The sequence below is a fragment of the Sorex fumeus genome, unplaced genomic scaffold, assembly GCF_029834395.1.
Source record: "Sorex fumeus unplaced genomic scaffold, SorFum_2.1 ptg000038l, whole genome shotgun sequence".
Lineage (NCBI taxonomy): Eukaryota > Metazoa > Chordata > Mammalia > Eulipotyphla > Soricidae > Sorex > Sorex fumeus.
Window position 1 is genome coordinate 4,808,226 of NW_026606095.1, and position 19,314 is coordinate 4,827,539.

General features: G+C 45.4%; 1 protein-coding gene across 1 annotated transcript in view; it reads left to right on the forward strand.

Annotated features, from left to right (window-relative positions):
* LOC130027969 (guanine nucleotide-binding protein G(q) subunit alpha) overlaps positions 1-19,314 on the forward strand; it is a 278,643-nt gene that overhangs the window by 254,424 nt on the left and 4,905 nt on the right. Inside the window, exon 6 of the mRNA XM_056118723.1 lies at positions 18,795-18,948. Coding sequence (XP_055974698.1) covers positions 18,795-18,948 — 154 coding nt within the window. The remainder of the gene's footprint in view (positions 1-18,794; positions 18,949-19,314) is intronic.

Sequence of the window (19,314 nt, forward strand, 5' to 3'; positions counted from 1 at the left end):
ATGATGGCCTCTCAATATCTGTATTGCAAACCACAAGGCCCAAAAGTAGAGAGTAAGAAGGAAGGTGCCTGCCACAGAGGCAGGGGGTGGGATGGGGTAGGGGTGGCAGGAGGGATACTGGGGACATTGGTGGTGGGAAATGAGCACTGGTGTAGGGATGAGTGTTTGATCATTGTGTGACTGAAATTCAATCATGAAAGCTTTGTAGCTATGTCTCACAGTGATTCAATTAAAAATAAAAATAAATTTTTAAAAAAGAAAAAAATTGCAGTATGCAAAAAAATTTCAGGATATTTCTCCTTTGCAGAGTTTAACTCAGAGGTTCCATTTCACTGGAATCATTTCATAGGCAAGCTTTGCTCTGCCAAATCTCATCAGGGTGGTACCTGAACTTTCAAATGTGAGCTCAATCCTTTCCTTTAAGACGCTGATCCTCAGTTAATGGCAAAAGCTCCAAGTTGAGATAACAGGGTGTTATCATCGCAAATGCAAGGTGCCAGGATGCCACTTTTGAGAGGGGAGAGCAAAGTTGGGGGGAGGGATTGCTTGTCTGGGCGGAGTCAGGAAGCCTCCGGGAACAAGAGCAGCAGTGAACCAGAATCACCAAGTCAGAGAGGATTTCCAGGAACACTCAGAAACGCAGAAATGCCAAGACACAGTGAGGCCGCCGTCTCCCCAGTTGAAAATTTTCTTCAGAGAATTTGTGAGTTAGCTACATGAGCAGAGAACATGGGGGATAGAGCTGCCACAGGAATGCAGTTATGCAGTAAGGGTCTGTCCTGAGAAGTGAGTGTTCATGGTTGTGTGAATGCCATGGAACGCAGTTATACCCACTGAGGTGGCACAGCCAAGTGGATTCGGATCGGGGTTGGATCTGGTTGCATTCTTTTTGGTTTTACTTTTTAATTTAATTTTTTTAACTTTAATTTTAATTTTTTAATTGAATACACCATGAGATGCAGCATCACAAAGCTGTTCATGACTGGGTTTCAGTCATGCAATGTTCTAACACTCATTTCTCTACCAGTACAATTTCCCATCACCAATGTCCCCAGTTTGCTTCCCACCCCACTTCCCACCCCAATTCTCTCCACTCTCTGACTCTGTCTATCTGTCTGTCTCTCTCTCTCTCTCTGTCTCTCTGTCTCTCTCTCTCTCTCTCATTCTTGGGCATTATGATTTTTCAATACAATGCTGAAAGGTTATTGTGTATATCCCTCTGCCTACTTTGAACACTGGGTTCTTGTCCAGAGTGGTCATTTCCAACGATTATTGTCACACTGGTCTCTCCTCTATCTTACCTAGCCTCCGCCCCACACACACTTGTGGGTAATTTCCAACTGTTGACCAGTCCTTCTCGCCCCTGTTTTCCCTGGCCTTGGGTATCAGTCCCTCTCCAGAACTATCCAAAGTTCCCTGAGCTTCCCCCACACAAAATGAACAGGTTAGGCTCTCAAGCTTGATGGGCACTTTGGCTGGATCTAGAATCCTCCACCGCACGGTCTTTCAAGAACTCTTGTGTGCCATTGTAACTGCTCAACTTTCAGTGGCTCTTCTGCTAGCTTATTATTTTTTATGTGACCTGTTCTCTAAAGTTTTCAAATTTGTTCACGTTCTTTTTGGTCTGTTTGCTTGCTTGCTTGCTTGCTTGCTTGCTTTTCTGTCCTACTTATTCTGGATTTAATAGGAAGCCGCGTTTTGAGCCATGGCCCCAAGATAAAATTATGCACACATTTAGCATTTATTTGGAATTTTTCTTCCCCTCCCCCCCATTTTCTCCTGCTGCAACTTCTTTCAACTGAATGAACAACTATTGTGACTTTTCCCCCTGAACTTTTCTCTCCAATTTTCCATTTCTTTATACTTCCTGTCAGATTGCCTGCAGTTCTCTTCCCAACTTTGTTTGTTTGTATTCATAAATTTTTCTTTTTGAAGCTCTAAGAGCTCCCTTTAGTCCCCCAAGTGTTCTCATTTTGAAGGTCAATATCCTGTTTTTATTTCAGGGATATCTTCTTAGAGGATTTGTCCCCCTTACCAAATATTTCCATATTTCTATGATGATTGCTTTCCTCTGTTTTATTTTTCTCCTCCCCCACCCTCACCTCTATTTATTTGCTTAGGTGTTCATATTTCACACCGGAATTTTTTTTTTTAAACATTTGGTGTTTCTAGGTATGTTACAGCCAAAGACACTGAGCATCTTTCTTCTCCCGGCTTTCTATATGGGTAGTTCTCTGGTTGAGAGTCTGACTTTGGAACTTGAATAGCACAAACCCACCTGTTCTCTCAGCCCTGAGCATGGAACTGTGTGTCCCTGGGCTCTACCTTTGCCTCTGCCAAGACCAGCTCACACCTCTGGTCCTGTGTTCTAAGTAACAGATTGTAAACGGAGTTTCTCTGGATCCAGCTTCAGACACAAAAACCTCAGACAGGTGTTGAACTGCTTATAGTACGCCACCTGGGTCCACATCAGCCAGCAGTTGACCAATAATTTTCCACATTTATGATTGGAGTTGGGCTGGAGCAATAGCACAGCAGTAGGGCATTTGCCTTGCACACAGCCGGCCTGATTTGAACCTGAGCCAGGTTCGATTCCTCTGCCCCTCTCAGAAAGCCCGGCAAGCTACCAAGAGTATCTCGCCCACATGGCAAAGCCTGGCAAGGTCCTCGTAACGTATTCAATATGCCCAACACAGTAACAAGAAGTCTCACAATGGAGACGTTACTGGGCCCACTCGAGCAAATCGATGAACAGTGGGAGGACAGTGCTACAGTGCTATGATTGGAGTTGTTTCTTTGCTGGGTTTTGAAAGTTGCTTTCATTTTGCGGGGGTCTCAGGAAACAGTGATATAAATAACATCTCTTGCTGAAATTTTCTTTCAAATCCCAGTTGCTCTTGGCATATCTCTAAACTTTTGAGTCATTTCCTGTTTTTTCTTTTCACTTAGCACCTACTAAGCATATAACATGATGGTAATTCTTGCAAGTTAATCTATCTTTTACTGTATGGGTAGTTGTTTTCTGTTTTTTTTTTTCTCAGCACCTCCCCTTTCACCCCGTATATATATCCCTACTCTGTCTTTTTTTTTTTATGTTTAGATCATGGGAAAGCTGAACTTGGCAGTCACACTGTCTTAGAAGTTCCTTTTTTTCGCCCTCATCAGAACACATCAGATAGTGACCCAAATCGTAGTTTTGCAGCTGTGTAAATCCTCCAGGACCTGTGTCACTTCTTTGGAGAGATATGCTGTGGATTCATACTGTACAGGACCATCAGAAGTGAATTTATGACCACGTAGTTACAGCTACTCAACCAGAAAAGGGGAGAAGGATGGAGAGAGAGAGAGAGAGAGAGAAAGAGAGAGAGAGAGAGAGAGAGAGAGAGAGAGAGAGAGAGAGGAGAGAAAGGAGAGAGAGAGAATGTCCCTTCTGCAGAAGCCTTTGTACTACCTTGTACGCAGTCAAAGGATGCAGTGAAATCCTGAGACAGAAAACAGACTCATCTGTTGCCGAAGTTGGCCTCACTTCCTGAGCCCCACTTACTGTGAGCAGTCCTGGAGCACTGCAGGCCTGCCCTCCTGCTCAACCAGGCGAACTGCAGCCACAAAGCAAATGCCATCTGGCTTCCACCAGCACAGCCACGACCTCCCACCCTCTCAGGAGCCCTAGTCTGAGTCAGCTCGTGAAAGGCCACCTGAGCTAGTGGTCCATGGGTGCGCATAAGTGTTCTCTGACAATTACCAAGTCTGTGATTTCTTCCCTGCACCAGAACCTAATTCCTATTAAGTCATTCCTAAAGTCAGCAGAAATATCTAATATCTCTGTGCCTCTTTTCTTTTATCATGTTGTTTAAGAGTCCTTGGTCACTTTTCACCCCCAAAGCCTCTTCAGTTTTAGTTTCTTAACATCTGGTAGGTAGTAGGTAGTTCAGAACTAGCTCAGAGGCAGTGACTCGTATTCATTTACTCTGCCTCATAGGGGGTTTGTTTAAAAAGCCTGTGGAGGTAGAGGAGACAGATCAGGCGATAGCACAGCAGGTAGGGCATTTGCCTTGCACACGGCCGACCTGGCCGACCCAGGTTCGATTCCTCCGCCCCTCTCGGAGAGCCTGGCAAGCTACCAAGAGTATCTCGCCCGCAAGGCAAAGCCTGGCCAGCTACCTGTGACGTATTTGATATGCCAAACACAGTAACAAGTGTCACAGTGCAGACACTATTGGACCCACTCGAGCAAATCGATGAACAACAGGAGGACAGTGACAGTGACTTAGAGCTGAATAAAACTTAAATTTGAAAACACCAGTTTGCTAATAAGGTTGTTAACCTTTAGAAATGCCCTCTATATTTTAAACACACAGAGCCAGACCCAAGGGACATCTCTGTGGCTTAGAGCACCTGCTAGGCAAGCCGTGTGGCCCTGAGTTCATCAAGCTATTCTGTGTGTTTGTGTATGTGTGTGTGTGTGTGTGTGTGCGCGCACACACATGCACACATCAGTATAAGAACCACAAGGTGCAAGTGCTGAAGAGAGCTCTGTTAGCTGGAGTGTGGACTTTGCATGACAGAAAGGTACTCAGTTGTGATCTCTGACACCTCACAATGCTCCCCAACCCCCAACATGGCCAGAACCAGCCCCCAAGCATTGCTATGTGTGTCCCCAAATCCTGGGTTGGGGAAGGGGGTGCTGGGGGATAGGGGGCGGGCAGAGAGATCGTACAGTGAGTAAGACACTTGTCTGACATGTGGCCAACATAGGTTCTGTCCTCAATCACGCGTGGTCCTCCAAGCACCACTAGGAGCAATCCCTGAGCACAGCCAGGTGTGGCGCATAACCCCCCCCCCCCAAAAAAAAAAAGGAAGTGAGAACAGTATCCAGGACTGCAACTCAGAAGTGCGACACCTGGCTAACATGTGTGTGAGCACTCACTGAGCCCATGTGCAAGCACTGCAGTCAAGGGCACATCCTCTCAGCCGCCATGGACCCCTGGCTTTGTGGCCCCAACAAGTGATACAGCTAAAACTCATCACAGCGACAGGCAAGAAAAGGAAAGGTACCAGAAGAGCATGTCTGCTATCAGAGACCGTGCCCCAGAGTGAGTGTCATCTGGAGAAAGAAAGCTCGCCGATTCACGGCACACACTCCATCTCACTCACCGTCATCGCAGAATTCATGCGAAAAGTGGTGTGCAATTTTTTTTCCCCGTTTTGTTGGTATTGCTTGCAAGTCACTAATAACTCAGCCTTGCTTTGGTTCCAGATTTAGAATGCCTGAAATACTTTGTGAATATTCCTTAAATTTGGATAGTCCAAAATAATGCTTTCAACTTGAAGCCCACGGAATCGTTGATTTTATATTCACAATCAGAAAGAATTGCTCTGTACACTGATGTCTGGCTTGCAAGCTGCACAGTTTGGATAGTCCCAGAAGGCAGAAGTCTTGCCATGTCACCTGCCTTAGTCCTGCCCCTCCCCCGCCAGCCAATGCCCCTCGCTCCTTCATCTTGTCCTTGGGTGGAGAACAATACCATGCCCTTGTGAGCGAGGTCGGCGCTCAGAAACACCTGCACATGGCAGCCACGCATGCCCTGCGAGCGCCAGCCTCAGCCGGCAGGGCCCAAAGAGACAGATGTACATCCCTGCGCCCCAACTGAATGCACTCAGCTCCGTTTCCCTCAAGGCCTGAGGCTTACGGAATCATCCCAAGTGGTGATTCTGCGATGCAAGGTCAGACACCAACCAACCACCGAGAAATGAAAAAAAAAAGATGTGTCGCTCCTGCTGTGAAATGCAGTGTCCGTTCTAAGCAGTCGAGTCATCCTGCCTCAGCCGCCTTGGGGAGTTTGGGGATCTGAGGTGGCCGTTGTCCTCCCACCAGAATCAGCCTGCTCCCTTCTGCCTTGTTCAGATACTCACATCTCCAGTGCATATGTATTTGGGAGTTCTTAATTTTCCACTGCATTTTACTATTCACTGTTATTGTTCTGAGAGCTGGCAAGTCATTTCCCCTAAAAGGTTTTAAATCATAGGAGCTTTTTTTTCCTTAATCAAGGTTTTTTTTTTTTTTTTGGCCAAACCCAGCCCCCTCTCCTGCCCCGTCTCCATAGTAACGTGGTGATAGAGTCTCAAGATTAGGTCTGACCACAGGCTCAGAATTTTCCATGTGAGAGATGATTGTTTGCTCACATGCTAACCCTCCCCAGGTCTCTCCCCCCCTTCCCCTCTGTTTCAGCGTCTACTCAGCCCGTGAAGCCTGATTCCTCCAGCTCCTACGTCCTTTCTCTTCCCCAGGGAGGAAACTAATTTTCTGTGATTTTAATCTTCCTCCATTGTAACGAAAGGGGTTTGTTTGGGTCTTATCTCTGATCTTCCTTGGTTCTAGGCGAGGCCTTTTACTTGCTAGTACTCAGAGAACAATTTTCTGTACCTCGTGAGCCATTGATTCTTTCCATTTATTTTTGTCGGGCTGCCCAATCTAGTAGTAAGACCATATTATAAATGTTCTACGTAAACTCTTCATTTCAAAGTCGTTTTTTCAACATGTAGCATGTTTTTATCAAAAAAATAAAGAGGCAAGAAGAAAACACTTCTCAAATGTAAAATATTGACACTTTCCATTTTACCATCTGTTCTTAGGCTCCTGTCTGTGTAGTGAATGCTTTGTTGGGGTGGTGGGTGTAGGGAGAGAGAGCGCTCAGCTGGTATTTAGGAGACTGAGTGACTGTAAGCCCCCCCCCCCCCCCCCCAGGCCTGTGGACCCATGCGGGAGCCTCAGAACTTGGTGCTGATTGGGTCTGTGTGTCCAAAAATCAGACCCAGGTCACACACACACATGATAAGCTTGTGCCCTAACCACTGTACAATCTTTGGATCCCTTTTGTGTAAGGATGGAAAAGAGGGGCTCTGTAAAGTTTACAATAGTCTTTGTACCTTCAGTGTTAGTAACTACATGTGTGCATTGTGCAAAGACATAGATTTTTTTATTTTAGTGAAACGCCATGAGGTGCAGTTGTAGACTTACACATTTTTGTGCTTGGATTTCAGTTATACAATGATCGGGTACCCATCCCTCCACCAGTGCCCATTCTGTGGCAGGGCATTCCCCTCTGTTCTCTCTCTCCTTTTGGGTGTTGTGGTTTGCAAAAGAGGCATTGAGTGGCAATCATATTCGGTCTATAGACTGCTTTCAGCATGCTTCTCCCATCCTGGGATGATCCTCCCAACACCCTTTATTTGGTGCTCCCTTCTCTATCTGAGCTGCCTTTTGCCCTAGCATGTGTGACTGGCCTCCAAGCCATGGAATAAACCTCTTGGTACTAATCTCAGGTATTCTTGGGTGTTAGTCTCCTATTTTGCTACTTTATGTTCCCCAGATGAATGCAATCTTTCTAGAGACATAGATTTTTTTAAAAGGCCATGGGGGCCAGAGTAATAGTACAGCAGGTAGGGCACTTGAAAATGTAAATATCTTTATTTTTGATTTTTTAAAAAAAAACATTAGGTTGAGAAAATTTTTATTCAATTTTTTAAAGATTGATTTTTTAAAGGTAAAAGTAAAGGCCCTCCCGTTGATCGTCGATTTGCTCGAGCGGGCCCAGTAATGTCTCCATTGGAGACTTTGTTGTTACTGTGTTTGGCATATCAAATACGTCACAGGGAGCTTGCCAGGCTCTGCCGTGCAGGCGAGAAAAACAGGTTGGGGTGTGGGGGCAGTGAACAATGGTACAGCATGGAAGACACTTGGCCTTGCATGCAGCCAACCCAGGTTTGATCCCAGGCATCCATGTGGTCCACCAAGCCCACCAGGAGTGATCCTTGAGAACAGAGCCAGGAATAAATCCTGAGCACTGCCAGCTGTGGCCACAAACCAAAAAATAAATAAAAACATATTTTAAAGTAGGGTATAAGGAGCCCATTGTTCGTTAAAGCACATTCATGCATAAAACACAGAACTGAGACTTTTCGGTTTTCTTTTGTTTTTGTTTTTCCTTTTGTTTGGGGCCATTTTTGGCAGTGCTCAGGGGTTACTCCTGGCTCTGCACTCAGGCATCACTCCTGGCGGTGCATGGCGGACAATATGGAATGCCTGGAATCGAACTTACGTGATCATCTAGATCATCTTGCCTTGCACATAGGTCGTCTATGTGCAAGGCAAACGCCCTGCTCACTTTGCTACCGCTCCAGCCCTCTTTTCAGTTTTCTGAGGGAGGGATCTTTTGAGTTAGCCACCATGTATTTGAGGGAGTTTCTCATACACAGCAGTATGGCTTTCAGGATGGGGAGGTCAAGTTTTAAAGGAGCACAAGGAAACAAATCAGTGATTTTCTAAAGTGCCAGGACCCTGTTCTACCTCAGGGTCAAAGGAAACCACAGGTAATTGAACAAGGGTAAAAATAAGTCATTAAAAGTGACAGGGAATGTGTCCAGCAGAATTGTAGCCAAGAATTCACCCAGAAGATCCCTAAAGCATACCTTCCAGTAACTGCATAACCGAAGCTGAGGATTTAAGCTTTTCCCCTTTGTTTTTCCTGCCCTGCCTTCATAGGGATGTTTGGTAAGGACATCAAGGGGGACTGTGGGAGTCTCACCTTGACCTGCCTTAGGAAACTGCGATTCAAGCTCCTTAAAATAACATGTAAATCTATCTTTTCTAAATGAGGACGATTTCACAATACGTTTTTTGACTAAATATGCCAGATGTATGTTATGAAAACCTGTGTGTGCCATCTGGATGAGTCTCTTGACTGCCCCGACACTTGAATTGAGCAAATAAATTGAAATATTGATTCTCTTTTCTTAGGTTTCATCCTCTGTGTTTGGGAAAGAAATCGGGTGCTTTTGCCTTGGAAATAGAAAGAAATATATTTAGAAGCTCCTAAGACTGATGCGGGGGAGTGAGTATGGGAAAAAATTTAGAATAAAGAGAGCACCAGCAGGCAGGAGTCTCTTTCATTTGTATTTCACATATAGGTGCTCCATCACTTATTATAGAGGCTCAGTGTACGTTCTGAGTAAAGTGCTCAAATTCCTAACTAGGTCAGTACGTATACATAGATGTTTATTTAGAGTCAAGTTTGTACTGTCGCTGACAGAGTCTCCGTTTTTTGATTACATGTTGGGGTTGTTAACACTTTTTTTTACCATCTTCATATAGGAGTCTGGAATCCTAGGATTGCCCACTGGTTAGAAATAGTGTCAGGATTGGATGCTTCACCAAACCATAGTCCACTGGACCATGCCTGAGGGCCAGACCCACACATCACTTCTTGTTGCTAAGGCACCGCATTTGTCTAGTTTTATAAATGGCTGAAGAACAAAATAATAGAACATGTGGGAACACTTCCTATTTTCTTGGTGCACACCCAGCAATGTTCAGGTGTTACTCCTGGCACTGCACTTAGGATTTAATCCTGGTGGTGCTCAAGTGACCATATGGGTTGCTGAGGTCAGCTGCCTGGGTCAGTGGCATGCAAGGCAAATGCCTTCCCCGCTGTACTATCACTCCAGCCCCACTCAGTGCTTTCCTATTCCAGCAGCAGAGCTGAAGTGGTTACCACAGTCAGAGTGGTCTGCAAAAACCGTGTGTGTGTACATACGTACATATATATAATATATGTATACATATTCACACCAAGCAAGTGTTATCTCTTACCACTAATAACATTAAACTTTACATGAAATCGCTTGTAATGTTTCCATGGCAAGAGAGACATATAAATTCTGAAGAGTTTCAGCACATATGGACCCTGAAAATATGAGAGAAATAAAAACTGTAAGTTCTACAGAAAGAGTACTTTACAGAGTCTCTGTCTTTGTTCAGAATACTCTAGATGTGCTTTGTGAGAAAAACTTTATTATTCTTGTAGGGTTGACATTTCCGAAGGAGCACTCAGACCCATGGCCACTCCTGTGATAGTGACCACAACTTGGCAGGACGGTTTAGTGCTTGTGCCTGAGGGTCTGTGTGCTGATGGGTCTTGTGGTGTTGGGGACCACTAGGTCCCCCCAAAGTGCTGAAGTGTGGTAGGTGTTGTGATACCCGACCCCATGGCTTCCCCCTCCCCCTTCAGAGAAAGCTTTCAAGCCAGCAAGAGATTGCATCTTCTTTCTTCATTTTTCTGCCACATGAACAATTTATCTGCTCCCTGCTCTCCTGGTCGAGTTTCATCTAAGTAGCTTAGAGCTGTCTTAACACTGTACCTCTGCTGTCCAGTTCCTCTTCTTGTCAGGTCTAGTTCTCTGCCCCTGAAGTCTCTGAAGGTTGGAGAAACAGCCTTGAAGACTAGAACTTGAGGGTATGTCAGCACGTCAGAAAGATGCTTTCTGCAGCCTTTGCACTTGATCTCTCTCTGAGCACAGGCAAATCAAATTCTTGTCCCAGTACAGATAGCAATTAGGAAGTTACATGTCTCTGGGATGAACCAAATTAACATTAAAAAAAAAACAGTTGAGGCCCACGAAAGAAATATTGTACCAAAATTGTTTTCATTTCCTTCATATCCATTTACTTCGTTTTCCCTGGGCTTAGTTCTGGCAGTAACACTAAGCATTTGCTCAGATTGGGTTGTGAATGTGTCTGTTCTTCTTGAGCCTTTTCAGACTAAGCAGTTTCCAAAGTCACGTGTATATCCCGGTTCGTTTTCTTTTCAGTCTGTTATCTGTACTTTTTCTGCTTCTTTTCATCTGAAGTCTTCAGCAACTTAGCCAAGCTTGTTCCTCAGCTGTGCAGTCAGAAAGTGGACAAGAGAAGCAGAAAGCACTGATACTCAGACACACTGTGGATACGCAGATATGCTTTCACTGATACTCAAACATGCTGTCACGGATCCTCAGACACACTGTGGAGATACTCAGATACACTGTCAGTGATGCTCACTCTGCCACCGATATAATACTCAGACCCACCATCACTGATACTCAGACACTCAGTACAGATCCCCAGACATAATCTTAGTGGTACTCAGGCACACTGTCAGTGATACTCGGTTAGACAGTGCAGGTACTCAGACAGGCTGTCATTAATACTCAGACACACCATGTGAATACTCAGACATGCCATCACGGATCCTCAGATACACTCTGCTGTTTGCTCAAAGCTCTGGCACATTCTGCAGAGAACTACATCAGATCCATCTCCAGCTCCATTAACCATACATACGGCAAGCTACAAGAAACCAGTTTGACTTCATGGAAAAGACCTATTGAGATGTTGAAATTTGATTTTTATAGTGAAATGTTTTCTATTAGAACTGTTGGATCTAGTTTAATCTCATCTCGTACATATCCCAGAATATTTCCTTGAAATATTTAAAATGCCAAATAACCCAGAAGTCAATAAGAGAAGTTATAATAATAGCCAGTTGCCAGTTTAGAAGGAATTTATACCAAATTGATAACCAGAACACTTAGACAGTTTTTATTGGTTTATATAAGTAAGTAAGCCCCAAACATTCTACAGATTACCAAATCATTTAGAAAACACCCAGTGAACTTCAGACTGAACCTGTTCATGAGCTGTGTCATTTGATGCGGAGATTTTGCAGGGATCCAACGCACTCCTTGAGAGGTAGCACTGAGCTGAGCCAAGCCACGTGCTTGCTCCTGGAGTGCTCAGTTTGTTCAACTCTTCTGTGAAACTATCCTATGGTCTGCTAAGAGCTGTGCTCTTCACTATCTGCTTTGATATGCTGACAGAAAATGTTCACTCTGAAAATCATTACACCCAGAGTTGTGAAATCAAGTGCTAATTTATCATGGTTTAAAGAAACTGTTTAACACCAGGAATGTAGCTAAACTTGTTTAATTTTCTGAAGCAATTCTAAGAAAAATTTTAAACACAAATCTAAGAATGTAAAGTTGAACAAAACACAGGATCTATATTTTATGTACAAGATAATCATTATCTTTTAAAATTTATTTAATATAGTAACCACTATATTAAATATAGTGGTTACTATATTAAATATATAGAAAAAATATGGGGCTGGAGCGATAGCACAGCGGGTAGGGCGTTCGCCTTACAAGCGGCCAACATGGCCGACCCGAGTTCGATTCCTCCACCCCTCTCAGAGAGCCCGGCAAGCTACCGAGAGTATTCGATATGCCAGACACAGTAACAACAAAGTCTCCAATGGAGACGTTACTGGGCCCGCTCGAGCAAATCGACGATCAATGGGAGGGCCTTTACCTTTACCTTATAGTAACCACAGGTCCACATGACTACATCATGGATAAATGAAATTGAAAAAAAAAATTTCCTCGGTTGAATTAACTACCATCCAAGTATAATTAGTAGCCAGTTAAAGGTCTTTTTCACAGCACCGACGTGAAAGAAACCCCCAAACTACAGTCAAAACACTGCAAGAAAACTTAAGTGATCAGAAAAGCAATAGACCATGGAATTTTTCTTGTCTTTCCTCCAAATGTTATGTTTTGAATAATGGACTTGCCAATGCTACAGTAGAAAAGAATCATTGAATTTTATTTTAAATGCTTCTTTTAAATGCCTGAAATGAATACAAATATAGCTAAGGGAACTGACTACAGTTTGGTTGGCTGATGTTGATTCCATTCAGATTGGACCCAGAGTTCAGAAACTAAGGTCAGGGTCCTTAGAGGATGGAATACATGTTCAGTCTCGGAGGAGCTGGCATCCAACTACTGTTCAAAATGACCAGTTCTACTTAACTGACCAAATCACCACTATTCTACCTTTTACTGTTCACAGTTCCCAAGCAGTGGGTTACAGCTGGAGTCTTGGGTGCTGGAACCAGCATTTAACACTCACTGTGCCTTATCAGTGGTCCCCAGAGAGGAGAGGACCCGGTGTCTGGAAATAACCTCTCTTTTCCTGTTAAAATTTATTTGTGTTAGGGATCAGAGCGATAGTACAGTAGGTAGTGCATTTGCCTTATACATGGCCAACCCGGGTTCAATCCCCAGCATCCCATATGGTCCTCCAAGCGCTGCCAGCAGTAATTCCTGAGTGCAGAACCACGAGTAACCCCCAAGCATTGCTGGGTGTGACCCAAAAAGAAGTCAAAAAATTTTTTCACTGGTGTTCTCATTCTGTCAAAATCTAGCAGGAAGGTGCAGAGCAGGTTGTGTTAAGTGAGCAGTGTACACATAAAAGGCTTCGGATGCGGTGGGAATATATCTTTATTCAAACACATTGTACCTGGTCCTGACGCACGCTGGTGGGTTGGTTCCCTGGCACCAGCTTTAGAGCCCAGCCATCAGGTCTCAGCCACATTCTGTTGATTTGTCTATCTTGATGGCTGGTGTACTGAATCACCACCCATTTGCGGCAGAAATACTATTTTGTGTGTATGGGGCCAGAACCCCAGGAGTTAGCAGCAGGTTAGAATACTAGATGAGCTATTGTTCCGTGTGCATTACAGATTTACAGGTAGATCTGGATATAAATCCTATAAAAGGTTTGTGGGTTTTTTTTTTCCTCATTAGTTCCAGAACAAACAAAGAAATTATCAAATTAGACAAGAAAGGAACTGGTCCTTGTAGACAGAAGAAAAAAAGAAAGGCTTCTGGTTCCAGCTCAGGGAAATTACTTGGTGCCTAGATTCTTAGTGGAGGAGGAGGAACTTCAGTGCAAGTGATGCACAGGATCTCAGGTGTCTGTGATAGAACAAGTGTTTTCAGGGGTGGAGCAGAATGAGGGAGTGATAGCTTCTGGCCAGGAAATAGCATTTCAGGGAACAGGAGGTGGTGATCTCTCGGGAGCTGAGTAAGTTGACACTGAATGTGGGGAGAAGATAAGTAAAAAATAAAGGTCCTCCCGTTGATCATCGATTTGCTCGAGCGGGCCCAGTAACGTCTCCATTGGAGACTTTGTTGTTACTGTGTCTGGCATATAGAATACTCTCGGTAGCTTGCCGGGCTCTCCGAGAGGGGCGGAGGAATCGAACTCGGGTCGGCCATGTGGGCTGCGTGTGAGGCAGACGCCCTACCTGCTGTGCTATCGCTCCAGCCCGGGGAGAAGATACCGAGTTTAAAAGTTAGTGGCGGGGCTAGAGAGATAGTACAGTGGGTAGGGCATTTGCCTTGCACATGGCCGACCTGGGTTCGATTCCCAGCATCCCATATGGTCCCCTGAGCACCACCAGGAGTAACTCCTGAGTGCAAAGCCAGGAGTAACCGCTGTGCATCGCCAGGTGTGACCCAAAAAAGCAATAAATAAATAAATAAAATTTAAAAATAAATAAATAAATAAAAGTTATTGGCAAAAATGCGCAAGACACAAAACCACTGAATCCTTGCTCGGTAAGTGAGGAGTTTATACCGCCAGGTATAGCCCAATGTATACAAGAAGAAAAGGGAAGAGCTCCATATAAAAATTTATTTTCATGTACATCTGTAAATTAAACATAAAGATCCTTGGTAAGCGTTGACTCTTTACACAGAAGCATACAATTAGCATAATAGCAGCATAAGGTCACTGTAAACAGGAAGATCAATATCCTGATCAAATACACTTTGGAAGGAAACTACTACTTGATTACTTGGCCTGAACTAAAATAGTAGGAAACAGTAAATGATGTAACCCTGGCATGTCTGGCTTTATCAGGCCTCCGTGTCGGGGAGGGGTTGCTCTCCATGGATGGTTTTTTCTTTCATTCTTGTCGTGGTTCTCAGTATAAACTGGCCTGGGCCAGAGAAATAGTGCAGCATGTAGGGTACTGGCGTTGCATGTGGCTGAACCGGATTTTGATCCAAGGCATCCCAGATGGTTCCCTGAGCCTGCCGGAAGTAGGCCCTGAGCACTGCCAGGTATGGCCCAAAAGCAGGGGGAAAAAAATCAATATGAACTGAGGTGTCAAGACTGAGTGTCCAAGGTATTGCCACCCCTTTGTCACCCCTCGGTGCTCCCGCATCTCCCGTCCAATGAGTCAACCCCGTTTGCTTTACAGGGGTCTGTCTGCTAGACAACAGCTCACTGCTTTGCAGCCTTAGACCTGGTGGAAACAGGCAAATATGTTCTTGGCTTCTCTAAACATCCTGAGCGGGCAGAATACATTGACACAGAGACAGAAATTACCATATTAAAACTCTCAGGAACTGTCCCCAAGCCTAGAGATTATGCCAAATTTGATTTCAAATAGCCACTTGCAAAGATTTGCAAAGACTAAGGAAATGATGGAAGGGTGCAATCGCTGCCTGGCTGAGTCCGGAAATAACAACCTTATCGTTTCTGTCCCTGTAGCCCGATGTGAGTGTGGAGGGAGGAGGCGGGGGGCTATGTTCATTTCACTGTGCACCCCGTCCATTTAGAGCATCCTCTTGGCCAGCTGTGGGATTGACCAGGGAGCATTTTTGGAGGTTTTGAAGATATTCATTCCCCTTTAGCGTATGGAAGATCTTTAGAAAGAAACACTACGTGAGCAAAGCTGGCAAAAGTTTGAGGAAAATCGTGGATCCCCCCCTCCCTCCATTTTCCTCTGCCCCCCCCCCCCATCCCTGTTACCTAGACTGGAGAGAAAGGAGTTCGAATAAAAGAACACGTTTGGATCTAACAGTGTGATCTAGCAAGTCTTGAAGGTGGGGCTGGTGAAAGCAATTGCCTTTGGCCATGAGACATCATGTCTGAACAGAAAGAGGCATGACCCCTCTCCAGCCGCTAATCTGACTTGAGATTATGACGGAAGAAGCCGGGCACCTAGATGGGGAATCATGGAGAGAGTCATGTTGTGTGGGTCCAGGGAATCGCTACTAGCTGGACAGTTTGGTGAGAGATGCGAGCAGATGCCTTATCAGGAGGTTCCAACATAATGATTTTTTCTTTTTATTGATTGATTTGGTTTTTGGGTGAAACCCAGAGATGCTCAGAGGTTACTTCTGACTCTGTGCTCAGGGATCACTCCTGTCAGGGCTCCAGAACGATAGGGGGTGCTGGGGATGGAACCCAGTTTGGCTGTGTGCAAGGTACAGCTGTGTGCAGTGGTAGAGCCTCATACCGTGGCTCTAGCCCCATGGGCAGGCCTGTCTGGAATACAGCACGGGACTCTGTCCCCTCCTGACTGCTGCCCTGCAGTCTGCCCGTGGACACTGTCCGATGCTCCCAGATGCCAGTCCAGTCTGGAAAGGCGCTCAGGGCCGTCCCAGACACCTTTTCTGAAGCCAGACGCACTCCCCTCTGCCCCTTCTCAGTCTCCGACCACTTTCTTTCAGACATCTAACAGGAAACTTACCCCACACTGGGGAGTACCTGGGAAGGCCTTTCCCAACCTCCAGGGAATGGGCAGCTGTTCCTAGCACAGACCAGGGGTGCCGGCCATCCAGCCTCCCACCCCCTAGACAGCCAGAGTAAAAATAGCTCCCTGAGAGTAAAACACTGATTCCCATCCTCTCACCAGTGAGGGACTAACCTTTGGGTTCTTTTCCAGTTCTTTCCACTCTTATTAGGGCCTTTGCTTTCCTTCAGTTCTGAAGTTCCCAGCCTATAAAATCCTAAACTGCCCAATGTCATTTCTCAGTGACTCTTGCCTCCAGGCCTTAATAGTTACCACTGGCAATGATAGCTAGTAAGAGGCATATATAAATAGCAAATATATCTTTTTTCAGAACTGTGCCTGTCATTTGCACAGAAGAGGCAGGGATACATACAGCAAGATAAATATCCCTTGAGCCATGAAGTAAACTGTCATTCCATTGGTCCCAAGTCTCATCCGTGTTTCACTGTCTATGAAGTTGTCTGCATAGTGTGAATGTCGAAGACATTGCTGAAGGTTGCCCGGCCAGATTCAAGGATGCTCTCTCTGAAAAGTGAGCTTCTGCACCTCAATCGGAGAAACCCACTTTACAGAGACCAGGGTGAGGCATATTCAGAATCCAGGAAATCATCCTCGGTGAATTGCAGTTCTCGGAGAGAATTCACAGTAGCAGGCAGGGTTTCCGGAGAGATATGGGCTTGACCTTTGTCACTTCCTGTGAGAGGTAAAAGGAAAAGTCCTACAGGAAGGCAAAAATCTGAGCAGACAGTGTTACTAGGTTGGCCCCCAAATCTTGCTCTTCTCCCTCACACATTATTCAGTTTCTTCTCTTTGTACATCTGAGTAGATCGAAGGGGACCATTTTAGCCAGTTAGAAACAGAAACACAGCTCAGGGAATGTAAATAGGTACCTGTTGGCTGATGTGATCTAAAATACCAGAGACCAAGTTCCAGTGTGTTTGAGCAAGAAGTTAAAGTCAGGCATGTAGAACTGGGTTTTTGGTGTCCCCCCCACCACCACCACTGTTGTTTTTTTAGTTTGGTTTTGGGGCCACACCTGGCTGTGCTCGACCTGAGTTTTCCGATTCCTCCGCCCCTCTCGGAGAGCCCGGCAAGCTACCGAGAGTATCTCGCCCGCACGGCAGAGCCTGGCAAGCTCCCCGTGATGTATTCGATATGCCAAACACAGTAACAACAAGTCTCATGATGGAGACGTTACAGGGCCCGCTCGAGCAAATCGATGAACAGCGGGAGGACCATGACCGTGACCTGGCTGTGCTCAGGGCTTACTCCTAACTCTGATCTGAAGGATCACTCTTGGTGGAGTTCAGGGGACCATATGGGGTGTCAGGAATTGAACCTGGTTTGGCCACATACAACCTCAGCCTTTGAAGTGGCTCTGGGAAGCCCGTGATTTCTTGTCTATGGTTTTCATGAAAGTAAGGTTTACCGCTCCACGCGCAATTTCTGGAACTCATGGAACCCATTTTGCACTGAGGGGAGGTGGGAGACTTCAGTTCATTACCCAAAGCTTAGTCAACCATAACCCCTGTAACTAAATAGGGAAGGGGGAAGGCACCCAGGAAAGGAGTATGGGGGCCCAGAAGATGGCTCACTGGCATGAGCAGAGTCCTAACCTTGGCCCTGCAGTGAGCAGGATGGGGTGATGGGTGATGGGAATTGATGCTTGTCATCCGTGTGAGCAGAGCTGAGGAAATGGCGTTGTGACTTCAAGCTCTTGACTGGAAGGTACATGTCAACCCCAGCGCTGCCCACGGGTGCTGAGGGGACCCTAACAGCTCAGTAGCCTGGCACTCCAATGACTAAGGCCTCAGTAATGGCTTAGGAAGGACCTGGGGAAGGCATGAAGTGAGTTATTTTCCTGCAACAACACAGCTGGCCCACGGTCTCAGGGTCTCTTTTTTAAGAGTGGTTTGACTCAGAAATAAGTAGCCTGGATCTCTGTCTTAACAAGCAGATTTCCTTGAGAACTGATGGAAGTTGTCGGTTATCAAGGCTGGCATGAAGGTATAGTTTTGGGCTGAGAACCTTCACACGTGCTGGAGGTGGAGCGTTTCACATACCCTAGTCTCCCCAATTCTGTCTGAAGACTAGAAGAAACCAAAGAAAGTATATACTCCAATAAATAAGAAATGTATGGCCTATAATACTTTCCCAAATACACACAGCTTAAGAAATACCCAAGGTAAGCCTGACTTTTGGTTCTTCGGTATTTGATCACGAATAAATGCTGGTTGGAACTTAAGATTTTTTTGCCCAATGCATTATGATTTCTCTGCATTTTAATTTCCCTTAACCTTAAAATTACTTCAGCAGGTGCTTCTACTTCACCTTCTTCTTGCTATGGGGAGCTTGTGGAATAGAAATGCCCAATGTGTGTCTTGAGATATTTGACACAGACTTTTCTCGGGGCTGTGAACCTAGCCCAAGGCTCCAGACAGTGGGTACATAAGTTGAATTGGACTTGCAGGATGAAGTCAGTTCACAGTTTGAGTGAGCCTGTAATTCACGCCTTGTTTTTATTTATTTATTTATGTATCTATTTCGCAGAATCGGATGGAGGAAAGCAAGGCACTCTTTAGAACAATTATCACATATCCCTGGTTCCAGAATTCCTCTGTCATTCTGTTCTTAAACAAGAAAGATCTTCTAGAAGAGAAAATCATGTATTCCCACCTCGTTGACTACTTCCCAGAATACGACGGTAAGTGAGTGCTGTGGCTCCCGCAAAGACACCAACTCTGGATCGACCGGTCGATTATCCTTCTTTTCCCTTGCGCTGTGTGACCATCCCCTCTGCCCGTCTCTGAGGAGAGAACACTACTTTATGGTCCAGGCCTTCTGCTCTGGACCCCAGGTTCTCACTCTTGACAGAAACGCAAGCCCGGTGCTCAGTTTCTCTTAGCTCCAGTGGTTCTCACGAGGTGGCCCTGTGAGCTGTAGCATGTGGGATCTGGGCGGGCATTCTAGCGTGGTGCCTGGCACTGTGAGTATTCAGACAGTCCTGATGTGGGGGAAATTTCTCCAGAGAGAGTCCCAGAGACAGCTATTCAGTTCTCCTAAGGGCTCA